General features: G+C 37.6%; 1 protein-coding gene across 1 annotated transcript; it reads left to right on the forward strand.

Annotated features, from left to right (window-relative positions):
• The first annotated feature begins 258 nt into the window (after positions 1 to 258).
• Positions 259 to 7,667, forward strand: LOC113551675 (muscle segmentation homeobox-like). Its single transcript, XM_026954059.1, has 3 exons — positions 259 to 1,619; positions 5,074 to 5,261; positions 6,077 to 7,667. Exons 1-3 carry the CDS (start codon positions 686 to 688, stop codon positions 6,518 to 6,520), a joined length of 1,566 nt encoding a protein of 521 aa, XP_026809860.1. The 5' UTR covers positions 259 to 685; the 3' UTR covers positions 6,521 to 7,667.
• Positions 7,668 to 15,830: the final 8,163 nt, after the last annotated feature.

Raw genomic sequence — 15,830 nt, forward strand, 5'->3', positions numbered from 1 at the left:
GACGATGACGACGGATGCGACGTCGTCGTATTGACGAAACGGCGTGCCCCCTCGCCGCCGCCACGACCGAACCACCCACTGCCGCCGCCGCCACTCAGCGACAGCAGCACCGTCGTCGGTGTCACGGGGGCCGGCATGGGCGTTACTTGCGCGATGGGCGGCGCCGGCGACCACTACCGGGCGCGCTCTGGTCGCGGCCGCCGCCGTCGCGAGGTCGAAGCCAGCCGTGGCGCTAACAGTTTGGACGTTCAGTCGACCGACGACACCGCTACTGTCCGTGCTCCGCCGCGCATACGTGATGATAGCAATATTATTGTTGCAATAAAAATATATATTATTGTCGTTCGCCGATCGCAGTGTGCCTATCACCGTGAATAACATTAACACCGGTGCCGTAATCGATCGCGTGTGCGCCTTAACGCGTTGAATATAATAATCGAACATTTTTTTATTATTTTTTAATTTCCCGCGCCTTCCGATATTTAATATTTTTTTCCTTATCGTCTCATTCTTCGATAGAAAGAAATATTTTAACATTGTACACGAACGTCGTTTATCGTCGTATACACGCAAATCAATATCGCAATTATTCGTTTTATGAATTCGCGCGCGTCGTCCGCTGCGGTCTGCCGGTGGTAAGCCGCGCGCGTTGAATGCGCTTTGCAAACGGTTCGTGCGGACACACATGCTAGAACCGACCGGAGCAGCAAATATGACAGTGTTAGCGCTCAACCATCTGTTGCCGCCGCCGCCAACGCCGTCCGTCAACAACGGTGGCCCGCAACAGCAACAGCAACAGCAACAGCAGCAGCAGCAACAGCAACGCGCGGCCGCCGCAGCCGAGAGCAACGGCGCCGACGACGTGCAGCAGAACGGCAAGTCGTCGCGCATGATGACGGTCGCGGCCGCGGCCACCAACATGACGACAGCCATGATGATGGGCGGCGTACCGCCGACCAGCGTCGGCCACCACCATCACCACCATCACCACCACAGCCACCACAACCAGTTGCACAACAACAACAACAACAACAACGACGACACGGCCAGCAGCCCGCGATCGTCCGTCGTCGCGGCCGCCCGGCCGTCCGGTCACATCAAGTTCAGCGTGGCCGCTCTGTTGGCCGACACCAGGCCCGTACGGTCGCCGACGCCCGGTTCCGTGTACGACGACGACATGGACACGCCCGACGACGACGAGGACGACCGGAACAGCGTGGACGTGGAGACGACCGACGGCGGCATCCCGGCCGGCCGGCGGTGTTCGTCCGGCACGCCGGACCGCGGCCGCTCGCCGATGCCGCTTCACTCGTCATCGCCACCGCTGTCGCATCATCAGCACCACGGCGGCCACCCGTTCCAGCAACCCGGCGGCTCCATGGCCGCCCGCGCCGCGTTCATCATGTCCGGCGGCAACGCGTCCGTTCCCGGCGGTGGACACCATCACCATCCCGTCGCGCCTGTCCGACCGACGCCGTTCACGGCGTTCGCCGCCGCCGCAGCAGCCGCTTACTCGGCCGCCGGCATGCAGCATCCCGCCGCCCCCGGAGCCTGGCACTCGCATTACCCCGGCACGTTCGCTGGCTTCGGTTCCACCGGTCTCAACTCAGGATCGCCTGGTAAGTTTTTCGAGTCAATACAAATATAATGTGTACGGCTATGACCGTAATATCTGTGAGTCCGACTGCCGTAGACGGTGTGCGTGTATGTACGAGTGTCAAAAAACTATTTTATGTTTTGCCGTGACACGTTTGCTCGACAATACTATTTTTAGAACGTCTATTGTTGGCATAATAGGCAGGTAATTGTCGGTATTTATTTTTATCCCTGTAGGTATGCGTAGCATAATTTCCGCGCAGTATAACACGTCTGTTTTCAACCGTTTTCATAACTAAACCAATGACGGCAGGCAATTAGCCGAATATTAATTGTTGATGCGCTCGCAACGATACTATGAATTATATTAATTACCATATTATTATATCATTTTATAATAATAATTCGCTATCGACAATTCGTTATATCGTATCATCCTTGTATTATTGTATTATCTTCGGGGACTAAGTTCAACGGTCGATTTTCGACACCCAAACAATATACATGTATAAACTAACGTTCTAAGTGCAATCTCAAAATTGATTAATAGTGAAAATTCCATGATATTTTATGGCAAATTATACGTTATGCTAATCCTACGAATTTTAATTTATTTTTAATTTTTATAGTTTTTTGTTCCTCTTATTTTGTTAATTTGTTATTAATTTAGAGCTGTTATGCATATAATGTCTGTAATGATTCTCATTACACTAATATGTAGAAATTGCCCGTTAACCGTTAATAATCAAATAATGTAATAATAACATCCACCATAATATAAGTGCGAATTGGCATCGCTTCATAGTTTCTTACGGAAAAATGTATCGTTTCATGTCAACATTATTAATTTTTTTAATCCTTTACATAAATTATCTGCACAAATAAATCTATAAATTACATAACTTAAGAACTTATACTAATACATGTACTTTGTACCTATAATACAACTATATACAAGGCTACAAACTATTATATTATGCTTAATGCTTATATTTTTTTCTTAATTTATAATATCGTCGGGATACATAACACTATTATGGATATTATTATGAAATTTCAGAAATATTTAATGAATTGAAAATAATGTGTAGTAGCTATAAACTTAAATAAATTATAACAAGAACATTATGATTTAGGAAACGCAATATTATATTTGATGTGCTTGTCTTATTTATGACGTTTTTCAATAATAATATAATCGAATTTGTCTATTTCTTCCGTTTTTGATATACATTTTTTATAAACACACAGATTGTCGTCTTCTATACGGTCGTTAGGACATTTAAAGTAAATATTTGCAGCTAGCTTGTTATTATTATTGATCTAATCTGTAATGCGTGTCTACCGTTTTTGTATAAAGGTATATGTTTACAAATTATTTTGTATTATTATTATTTATTAGGTAAAATATACATAATTTATATTTTAATGACAAGCAAATAAGCAATGGTGAACTATACATATACCTTTTACACGATGTAATGAATATTAAAGATTGTAGAAACAATTATTGATATACCGGTTTCTTAAAACATTTCATAAATTTTAATTTCCTCGGCGAACATATTAATGTTATTTGTTATTTCTTTAAAAGTCTTGCTTGCAGTGTACAAGCTATAATAATGGTAGGTACCTATCTATTTTTTTTAAATTCGCTTAAGTCAATGTTATATTGATACTTGGTTACTTCATATTTTATATCCCTTCAGGTATAGGTACTGTATAAGTAAATCTATGAATATTATAAATTATCTTTAACGATACATGCAGTAATTTTATATTGTTATATCGGATGTGTAATTTACACGATGTTCAATTATAAAATGCAAATGCAACAAAACTCAAGATAGCGTAATAATAGTTTGCTCGAAAATAACTTATATCAATTACCCATTATATGTATAGCTACCTAAATAGTCAAAACCGTTAACAAATTCCCTATATTATACGTCCATGCCAACATATAAGAATCTCTGCAGCAATTACACGTCCGTATCGTAAAAATATCACATACAGATGCTCATCATCGTATATTATACTTATTGATATAGTCCTGCGGTATTTCATATAGATCGTTCTGTTGTCAATTTGTTTACTCGGGAAATGAATAATGAATAAAAAATATTAAGCTTGTGATGTGTACCTATATATTATGTCATCGTTTATGTCTTATTATATTGTGATTTGAGACGACGATTATATATGGAAAAAAACAACATAAAAGTTTATAGATAGACCACCGCTGACCCGAACTAAAGTTCTCAATTTATTATATTTTATCACTTAAACCGTTTACGATAGGTATACTCGTATACCTACTACATATAGGTACCGACTGGATGGCACTTGAATGTATTTTTTATAAATAGTTTATCGCGCTCAGACTATAAAAATATATTAATGCTATAGGTATATATATATATATTGTTACACATGACAATAGACGCGGCAATACAGTAAGTGGCTATATTATGTATAGCGCACAATCGTATGATTACAATAATAATAATTGCCACGGTTTTATACAAATCAGCTATTGTTTGGCAGCGCGTGTAGTGTACTTTTTTTTTCCGATCTCGGTCTAGCCGGCTGCAGCAGTAACCTATAACGCTGCCGTCGCCGTCTGCGGTATTCCGCCGCCGTATCTCTCTCTAATTGGGCGATTTTTTTTTTTTTTTTTTATATTCTGTTCACCATAATATGCGCCGCGCTGCGGTATATTATATAGTTCCTCTCGCGGCGGCCGTTTTATTATTATTTTTAGCGGCGTCTAATTGCTCTCTCGGGCGACCGAGACAAATGCACGTTAAAACGAACGTAAAATGTGTTAATCGGCGCGAGGCCCGACCCGGCAGCGCGGTGTGCACACGCACACACACCGACATCGTATAACGATGACAAACGCACACGCGGACAAACGCGCGAGGGTCGTGCCAAGAAAGAGGAAACGTACAAAAAAAAAAACTGGCCTAAACGCGAACAATATATTACTGTATAGTCGATAACACCGCCGCCGCGTATAAGTCTGTGAGTTTTACATTTTTTGGCCTCGGTTTTCACGCGTTTAAATTATTTGCCACAAATTTTTAAAACACACACACACATACACACACACACACATATACACACACGCGCGCGCGCTGTCACCGTTTATCGTCGTTAATCGTCGAGTTCTAATATATATATATATATATATATATAAACGCACACCGAGTATTTATAGACGGACGACACACACATACGAGTGCGTGCGTGTACTGTATGAGCTCCAAGTTTTTTATGAGTGTGTGTGTGTGTGAAACGATATCATATTAATTGTTATTATTATCATAAATTATTCGTCGATTAAACCTTTTATTGTGAAATTATTAATCATTATTATTACTTTTCGTATATGATACATATATAATTATATTATTTATTATTACAATATAAATACGTGTTTAACGGGGTATTCATTTCCGTTTTCTCTTTCAGATTCTAACAACGGCGAACCGCCCAAACTCAAGTGCAACCTGCGGAAGCACAAACCCAACAGGAAACCCCGAACGCCGTTTACTACGCAACAGTTGTTGAACCTGGAGAAAAAGTTCCGGGAAAAGCAGTACCTGAGCATCGCCGAACGGGCCGAGTTTTCCAATTCGCTGCACCTGACTGAAACACAGGTAACGCGATCGTTTTGTATTTATTTAAATTTATATGCAATTTTCGCGATACGTTATATGGAAAACGGCTTATCTCGAGCATCCTTTATTTTCGAATATGATTTAATGAGTGGCGCAGAGCTTAATTAACAGGTGTTTTTAAAACAATAGCTCTAAACGGGTGTATTATACGCGCTTTATAATATGTAACGAGCGTATCACAATGTTCTTAATAATAAAATGCCTACTGGAATTTATACGCTGTTCGTCTTAACACAATTCGTATGGGACGTTACGAGACGTTATATATATATATGACTATATAATCGTTTATTTATGAGCTATTTGCAATTGGTTTTATTAGATTTTAAAACGGGTCGTAAATTAACTGTATTGGGGTGGTGTGGAATATAGTCCTCACGGGTCGGATATTTTTTGGTGGGTGGTTTAATGGATATATATATTATTATTTGACCAATCCGAGCACCACTGAATAGATAAATAACCCATGATAAAAGCGTTGCATCGTAATTATTTTATTTATTTATTTCGCATACTAAAATAATGTTAGGGATATCGTTTTTTACTCACCTCATTTAAACAATCGTTGTGAGGGAGGTGAGATTGTACTTTAAACGATTATACAAGAGGAAGGTGTGTAATTCTTACAAAAAGGAACGAAAATAAAAACCATCATTTTATACATTTATAAGACAAAATTTTAATAAGGTTAATTCAAAGCTATAACGATTGCCAAATTAAATATTTATGTTATATTAATTTATATCATATCATAGCTTTACACTTTTCTAATCTCCGTATGTATAAATTAACAGGTGAAAATATGGTTCCAAAACCGGAGAGCCAAAGCCAAGCGGCTGCAAGAAGCCGAGATCGAAAAGTTGAAGATGGCCGCTGTGGCCGCGGCCAGGCCGCATCACCCTCTGTACGGCAACCCTCACCTGCCGCACTACTTCCAACACCCATCCGAGCTGTTCGGTCACCCGCACCAACTGCAATCGCTCCTGTCGCACCGGCCAACCATGGCGCACCTCATCGCCCAAGGCCTGCAGCAGCAGCAACAGCAGCAACAGCAGCAGCAGCAGCAACAGCAACAGGGCCCGCCGCCGACGCACCAGCCGGCCGGCGGACAGGTGCAGCAAACCCATACGCCGCCCGCGCGCTCGTCGATGTCGCCCGGCGGCAGGCGGTCCGCCACCCCCATGTCGCCCACCCCGTCGATGGGCGGCGGGGGCCCAGGGTCCACCACGAGCGTCTAGTGTGGTGCGGCCGCGGTAATCGCGCGCAGCACGGCAAAACGGTATTTAAAGACTATACGCGCCGCGTATCTATATATCTCGTTCTATTTTATTATTATATACACACGATGTAATATTGTAATATGTTATTATATGTATGAAATGATATTCTCTTACACAATAATTATTATTAATGTGTACTACTACTACTACACTACTACTACTACTACTACTACTACTACACTACTACTACTACTATTACTACTACTATCGTTGTACATGGAAACTAGTCACCCGCAAAATAGGAAATAAAAAACGAACCGTCGTCGCGGAGGACGGAAGAATATTTGATATTTGCCATAACCAATAACTGCAGCCACCACCGCACACCGTATATATCGTCATCGGTATACTACTATATCACTGTCATCGAATCTCGCGATATAAATTATATAATATCATATAATAATAATTACGATGATGTATAATATTATTTTTTACTGTAAATTAATATTGTCTTAACGAGTTCCTCTATATATGCATACACGCAACATATAACGCCATCCATACCCCCACTCCCCCGCTGTAGGTATACATATATATATATATATATACACACGCGAAAATCCCACTGGCCGCGGCGAGCTTATGCATTACGTACCGCCGCCATGTGCCGAGAGATCGTTTTATTTTATTTTTCGACTTACATTATGTTTAAACGTAGGCATACCTTTAATATTATCATTATTATTTGTGTTGTTTATTGTGATAAGACTTTTTTTTTTGCTATCTCGTCGGGTACATTGCAATATATATGTATATTTATATATATATTTTGTCCGACGGGAAACGTGCATTACACGCATACGATTCATTTTGTTTGTTTGTTGTATACAATTCTTATATTTCTCGCGTGATATAACGCGAATATATAAATATATATATATATAAATTTAATAAATGGTATTGCAAATCGCGCGTACATTTATATTCATGTATGTAAATAAAGCCGTTTGTAAACTATACATAATTACAACACGTATATCTATATAATATATATATGACAGTAGACTAATTTTTAAGATAGGGTAAAACTGTGTACAAGTGCCAATCCTATTATATATATATATATATATATTATATATCCCTATATGAATGTTTTTTTTTTTTTTATGTACATAATATAATATAAACTCGAATATTATTATAAATAGCAATAATATTGAGATAAAAAAAAAAAAAAAAAATAATAAAACTCGTTGTTGACACAAGTACATTATATAACATTTTGTTCGTCTTTATTCATATATTTTATACAGTGTGATATTTCGTATATTTTATGTACATAATACCTTAATTCCTATTTCCTACACATATCGCTTGTCAGTCAATATTGTAATTACACATAAGCGATATACGTACATAATACCCACGTCGTCGGTTTTCGATGGCTGCAGCTCCGACGAATGTATAAATAATATATCTGCAACGTTATGATATCGTGATATATGGTTTGTCACCTTGCAGACATCGTCGAGTCGATATACCGAATAGTGGATTAGTATGTATATAGATGTATGCTTCACGTTATTGGTATAATAGGTGCAGCAAGTCATGATATATATAGTATTTTACGATAAAATATTAATGATATCATTTTTATGTCATCATCGCAACGAAAACACAGCAAATTGGGATATCCATATAATTGCATTTTGGCGACCATTTGTTGCATTTAAAAATGGTGGTGCTCAAAAGGATTTACTTAAATCGTCATTAGTTTTGATTATATATATATATATATATATAGTCATTCGAAGTCGGTAATTAGAGTAGAGGGTTTGAGCGGAGATGTTGAGCAATCGGAGCCGGTTAGTGAGATACGACTATACATAGATATTATGTCATACTTCAACTACTATGACGAGGTTAAGAGGACGTCGCACCCGCACGTATTGTCTCCGTCTTCCACGCGTAGTATGTAATAGTGCATTTTCATTCGCCAGTATCAGTAACAGTGTGCATTTAATTTCGATATTAGAGTGTTCTTTTAGGTAAGAACATCATCTGCGTTTTCTCGTTGGTTATTTTACGATATTTTAATTTTCAAGTGAGTTATGTGCACGAAAAACATAAATATTTGAAAATGCTCACATAATTCATTTAATAATTAAAATATCGTAAAAAACCAACGAGAGAACACAGATAATGGTCTTACCTAAAAAGTAAACACAATAATGAGAGATTCACTGCAGACGTGGTGTACAGTATTATCATTGAGCCGCGGTATCCATATATTATCTATGTAAAAACGACAGACTTGCTGCAGTGAATTCCACACTTATGATTTGCTCGTGGACTTGGCGTGCACGCCCTGTTTACAACGTCTGTTTACTTATAGCTATACCGGGAAAAAATTGATCGTAAAAAAATTTGGCGATAATCGTGTAACGGTTGAAGCGAAATAAATTGTTCCGCGGGAGACAGAATCGACCCAGAGCACAGGACGATGGAATACAAAAATAATAACATTATTATATAATGATATTATGTCGTGCCTATTATAGTAGTGTATAATATAGCCACGGGAATAAAAATAAACGTCTCGCCCGTCCGAACGTCCAGCCGTATATCGTAGAGGGTTACGGGTCGTCGTCCGGCGGCGGCGGCGGTGGCGTTCGGAGGCCGACGAGCAGGTCTTAAACGTCGGCGGTAGCGTTCTCGGCTGGCGTCGCCGGTACGGTGCGGCGGGGGGACGTCCGCGCGCCACGTTCAATATGGCCGCGGTCGCGGGGGACCAATTACGGCGGGCCGCCCATTCTTCTGCGTCGCGATCGGCCGTGCGTCAATACACCCGTCCGCCGCGTGCCGTTCACCCTGGGCGCCCCCCCACGCCCGCGAACCGCTGCCGCCGACGGATCGCGCCATTCGGTCTCCCGAAGAGAGTGACCGCGCGCGTGCGCCCGCTCGATCGTCGCACACAGCCGATATTGTTAGGTGTATATTATATTATTACGTTTTAATTTACACACACGCGCACACCCGTCTGCGGGGACGAGCGAATATCCAATAGATATATAATAATCATCGACAGAACTGTCGTCGGTGTACGCACGGCGTCAATAATAAGCCCGCCGCCGTAGTCATAGGTGCTGCAGCGCGTTTGGGGAGGGCCAATATCCCCCCCCCCTATTTTGAGCGCGACGGGACATAAGCAAGACGCCTTTACGGAAAAACAATACAATTATAACGACGCTGCATCACGTTGCGGAAAAAATAACGAAATAATAATAATCGTGTTCATTATATACGAGTGTTATACATACATATATATATATATACGTATATATAGAGCGCAGGTAATTAATGTTAGGTGTAATATACTACGTGTCGTTTACGGAGTTCAGTGTCACTGCGTCGAACGCTGCAGAGAAAACGTATTGCCTTTAATGTGATATTATAATAGGTATAAAACTAAGTAAAATATATTATGCATATTAATAAAACATATAATTATATGGTATAAATAATGGTTTTTAAAGGAGTTGAAAAGGATTTCAGTAAAATGTTCGACATTATCATACTATCATAATAATTCTGTTAATTATTCAACTGATTGTGGTGTCTCTAGCTGCGGTATACAGCTATATTTATATATGTATTGCGATATTATATATAACATATAAAGTATATAATTTAAATTCAAGTCAACTCTTATATATATATACTATGTATATGATGTATTGCAGATATGTATGTACCTAGGTATACTCGCAACGCCTAATTTTAGGCGTTACGAGCAAAGGATAATTTTTCCGCTTCACCGCACATCACATTAAAAAAAAAAAAAAAAATAAACTAAAATAATATAAATGTATTATGCCACATATTTCACTTAATAACAACAATATGTTTAGGACGATAAAAATTGAGTTTTTTTCCCCTTCAACCTTCGAGTTAACAGCTATACATAAAATATAGATAGGTAGAGACGCAGCTGTAATGCAGCCATGCAAGCGTATAGGTATAATACATACATAATACTGCAGATAGGTTAGGATAGGTGTACGCGCACTGTGTACATTATATATATTGTATATACCTACTATGTATTGTGTCATACCATAGTTATTACATAGATATGTGTATACTGACTATACTGAATAATTAATAGACACTGACGTGACATTCGCAAATCTATAAAACTGCATATAGCTGTGCACCGGGTGCAACGAGTAAAAAAATACGTGTAATATATGGTAATATACATTATATTATATTAGACGTTTTCGGACACAAAACCAGACGAAACCTGTTTCGAGTTTTTTCGCGTCCAATATTGTGTTAGACATTTTTATTGTGGTTGACCTATTTAGTGGGTATAATTGTTGTACCATTGTAGTTTTGTTTGGTTTACTTTTATAATTATTGCTTTGATATCGAGAATTCTAAAAGAACCACTCGATCTGTATTGGTATCTTTAACATAATATGATGTGTAATATATAAATTACATCATGTCATCTAAATGATAGAATATATTGTCTGTAATATATTGTGTATATCCTGCAATTATGAGTAAAGCTCTCGATTAAATCGCGTTGACATAAATTATTAAATATAATGTATACATTACAGTAAAGATTATAATATTCAATGCGCCTGTTTCAACTCGATACAAATACTCTCGTGTATGTACAATACACATTGTGCGTAAACACTCAATCGTCTTTCTACTATTTATAAGTATTCATATGCACATACTTTTATATAGGTACTGCAGTGTATCACGTATATAATGATGAGATACGACTTCAGCGCGTGTTGTATAAAGTTCTTCGATAGTAGAAATATTATTGTATGGGTATACACACAATATAAATATAATAGTATATATTATAGTGTTAACCATTCATTATATTTTAATCGATGAGCCGGTGACACCGGCGTGGACTCCCTTAATAAATATATTATGAGTTCTTAGATTTTTAATTTGAGAGATAAAAAAATAAGTTTCTATAATACGCAACTGTACCTAAGTACCTGTACACGTTTTATAAATGTGTATGTGTACAACAATGGCGGTAAAAATCAATATAATATATATTTCACATAACCAAGTCGTGATTGTTCGCGCAACGCGAGCGCTGCAAGTCCACGCGGATATGATTTCTTAAAAATAAATAAATAATAATTGAATAACAAGAATTGACAAACGATAAAACCGTATACGTTTGTCATATAATATACATGACGAGAGGTACACAATACACTCGTCGTCACAAAATCTACCGTCACAACGCACGACACAATTGTTATAACAATTTACGTACACATAACGAACATCTCAATATCCCATTAATAGACACTGCAGAAAAAAGAAAAAAACAAAACAGTTAATATATTATTGTAATATAATATATAGTCGAACTTGATTTAGTGATTTTTTTTTTGTGTATTAAATTACTGTAAAAAGTCGGACAGCAGTTGCGGTAATTGCGTAAAAGCGTAGGTGTTCGTTAAATCAAGTTGAAATAATGGCATTGGACATAATATATTTACCTTTAATATAAATACCGCGCGTATACAGTTTTACAGACGTAATTTTATGACCGTACCTTATATATTATTATAATTTATAAATGTACGTTTTATTACTATATATATATATAGGTATAATGTTATTGTATTTAATAAACTACAATGTAAATAATGTAATAATTTAATTTTAATACAGCGAAATCTCTCTTAAACCGCAAAAACTATTGAACGAACGGTATATCAAAAGCTTTTTAGGGGTGCAGCGTACTGCTGCTAGTGCCTTACAGTACTATACCTAAACTGTGAAGTGTGAGGTATCCAAAAATATACAGACATTTCATTGCACTATTTAATATTCATAAACGTGATGTGTATATTATTGGTAATCTGCTGCTTACAAAATAGTTGAAATGCTCTTTTAAATCGATCATGATCCATAATACACGGTTTTATTACTATATCATTGTATCTGCCATAGTCGATGTAAAGAAAGAAAACGTTGATTCAGCTCATTTGAATAAAAACATGTTTGTATCACCACTATTAATGGCGTAAGACACTCCTAAAATAGTACCTATAAATCCATCAAGTACCTATCTAAATTCTATGTAATTGAACGTATCGTCCATAAGTACCTATACCTATGTATAAGCATAAGTCCTATGTTTAAGTTTAATAATACTGTTATTTGTATATATACAATTAACAATTTGAAAACGTTTAGGTTATTATTGATATAAAAAATGGGGGTTATATTAGCATGCTTGGTGAAGAAGCCACTTGAATATTGGTAGACGATAGTCGATGTATATTACAAATCAGGTAAACATATAGTTTAAACCCGCGACTAATTTTACGTGGTTTACGAAAAGCATTATTACAAACGTGCATTTGACCACGTGCGAGATACTAATATACCTGCAGCAAGTCAACAAGATGTTCTAGTTTCTAGATTAGATATAATAACGGGTGAGCCACTGTCGTTATTAGTTGTTACATTTTGTCTATTAGTTTATTTATGGTGATATATATATATATTACAATATGGTCACGAACACAGATGACGTACCACCAGGGAGATTGCCTCAAAACCAGCAGTTTTATATATAGGTAGCTAGGTAAAAAAAAGCCGAGGCTCATATGGGACTTAATAACATTAATAACAATCGTTTAGAAATTCTGTTCGTGTCGTTAGTAACATATATTATTATAACAGTATATACACACACGACACACACACACACACACATAGCATAGCATATAGGTAGATACTCACGGTAAATACAGATAAACAGACATACATAATCAGACATACGCAAAACCGTTTAGTTTAAACGATAGTGTAAAATTATATTGTTCGATAATATATTATAAAATGTATACCTATAAAATAAATAAGTGCGCATTACGTACAATACCTAACATGTATACATAACGTACATATGTGTGTTTATAAATCTGAGGAGTATAATTGTATCGCAATATATGAGATCATCGCTGTTGTTTTTCATAAACTGTCACAGTGTTTACTTTATATACACATTCGTTATGAACACGCGGGGTGGTTTGACCACAAACACCATATCATTATACTATAGACACGTACATTCATAACGATAACGCTGAAAAGTGACGCGGTTTCGCGCCCTCGCCCGAGGGGTGCAACGCTCGCGTAAAGTTCACATTTAATCAAACAAAAATCGCAAGCGCGCGCACACGCACACACACACACACACACACACACACACGCAGATACGCTCGAGAACGGTAGTTAAGTCGACACGACAAACGTCGACGGGCGGTACGTCGTAAAAATCACATCGATCCTCCGCCGGCGAGGCGACCCCCACGCCTCTCGTTATACACTGTGATACGCCGCCATCTCCACGGTACGCCGCAAAGGGTGTGTATACATGTATACTGTATAATATTATATAACGTATACGCGCGCGTGTGTGTGTGTGTTTGTTTGTGTATGATGATATTATTATTATCGTACATATATACCGTTATTGTTCACCCTCCGCCCCGCCGTCCTCTCCTATCGACCGTATATGCATGCACGGACGCGTGCAAACCCCGTCTTGGATCTCCGGCGCGGTCTCACCCTCTGACTTGACTCTCTCAACCATCATCGTCGGTGGTTCACTGCATATTATATACTACGCGCGCGTGTGTGTATGTTTATACGATAACTGTACTCGGTGAGCAGTGCGTGTGATGTATATATATATATATATATATATTATCGTATTATTATAAAACCGTTTTTGCGCCCCGTCGACACGTATATATTATTATTATAGACGACGTTAATGTATATATATATGTATATACATTATACACTATATATATACATACGACTATGCGCCAAGCAGTTTATTCCGCCTTGTCGAATGTTATTATTGTTATTATTATTATTACGACACATACGCTTGTTGCAAAATGACTTTCGTATAAAACACACGTATGTATACGAATTATATTAAAAACAATCAATCAAAAGAATATAGTATTGTATACAAATAAAAAGAGCGCGGGCTGAGTGCGACGACCATGATCACCGTCATATTTATATAAACCACATAGCTTTATATACTTTATATTATATGATATAGAATATAGCATGCTGCAACGTATATATATATATACCTATCATCGCGGATTTTTTTTTAACTTCTCAAGAGCTCAATACGTCAAATTAAAAGCGTATACTCAATCTCTGTACAATATAAATGGATGTCGGTTCAAAATTAATAGACCCAAAACCTTCTGGATGACCGATTTTTACACAGCTTCTTGCGAAATGGTCTGCGTTCTCCTGAGAAGGTTTACGGTCATTGAAAGCTCCTCTTAAAAGATTATTTTTATTATATAATAGACAAAATCGAAAAAAAAATCAAAATATTTATCAATTACGATAATGATTACGATTATAGAATGCATCGTGTTGTTGTCGTTGTCCCAATGATAATACTGTTACGTTTACATTATGCACGTACTTTGAAGTTTCAAAAAGATACATTTAACGTAACGCGTGTTGCTTCAATGGCAAAATAAATTTTTCCTCACTGACTAATCATCCAGAAATGTTTTGAACATAGGTATATGACTGAAACTGATCGGGAGTAGAAACACTATCTACAGCGTATTGGAAAATATATAACATGCTTTTAAATGACATCGTTTGGAGCGACAAATATTGTGAGATACCCACATTCCAAGTTCAAGAACACACGTGTATCATCAGGTTGGTTCACTTTTTGCTCTGGTTTTCTCTTCATATTGAATCGACTACAGTTTATTGTGGGTTTTGCTTACGATATGACAATATGAACAAAATTCAAAACTATTCCCTTCACGTTGTCGGATAAAAATCGGTAGAAAATCTATATTTTCGCGTGATCGACTATATTGTAGCTTAATACTCCAAAGCACGGGCTCCGTAAAGTATGTACATAAACATTGTAAATTTGTATTATATATCTGTACATCGCGTGTAGTGGTGTAATTTGGGGTGAGAAAGAAAAAATTCTTTATTAATCAGGTAGGTATAAACATATTGAGTTCCACGAACATTAGCAAAATCTTGTTTTAAATATATGTATGTATATATTGTGGATAGGTAAAATAATGTTTATCGGTACTACACTTATATGGGGATACAATAGCTGGGTTGTGATTTAAAACTTGAAATATCTTCATTAAAATTCTAAAAATAGTTGAAAATGTGGTGAATTTTTATATATTTGGGGCTTTCGGTAAATCGATGTATTAACACTATAGGTATT

The sequence above is a fragment of the Rhopalosiphum maidis genome, chromosome 2, assembly GCF_003676215.2.
Source record: "Rhopalosiphum maidis isolate BTI-1 chromosome 2, ASM367621v3, whole genome shotgun sequence".
Classification (NCBI taxonomy): Eukaryota; Metazoa; Arthropoda; class Insecta; order Hemiptera; family Aphididae; genus Rhopalosiphum; species Rhopalosiphum maidis.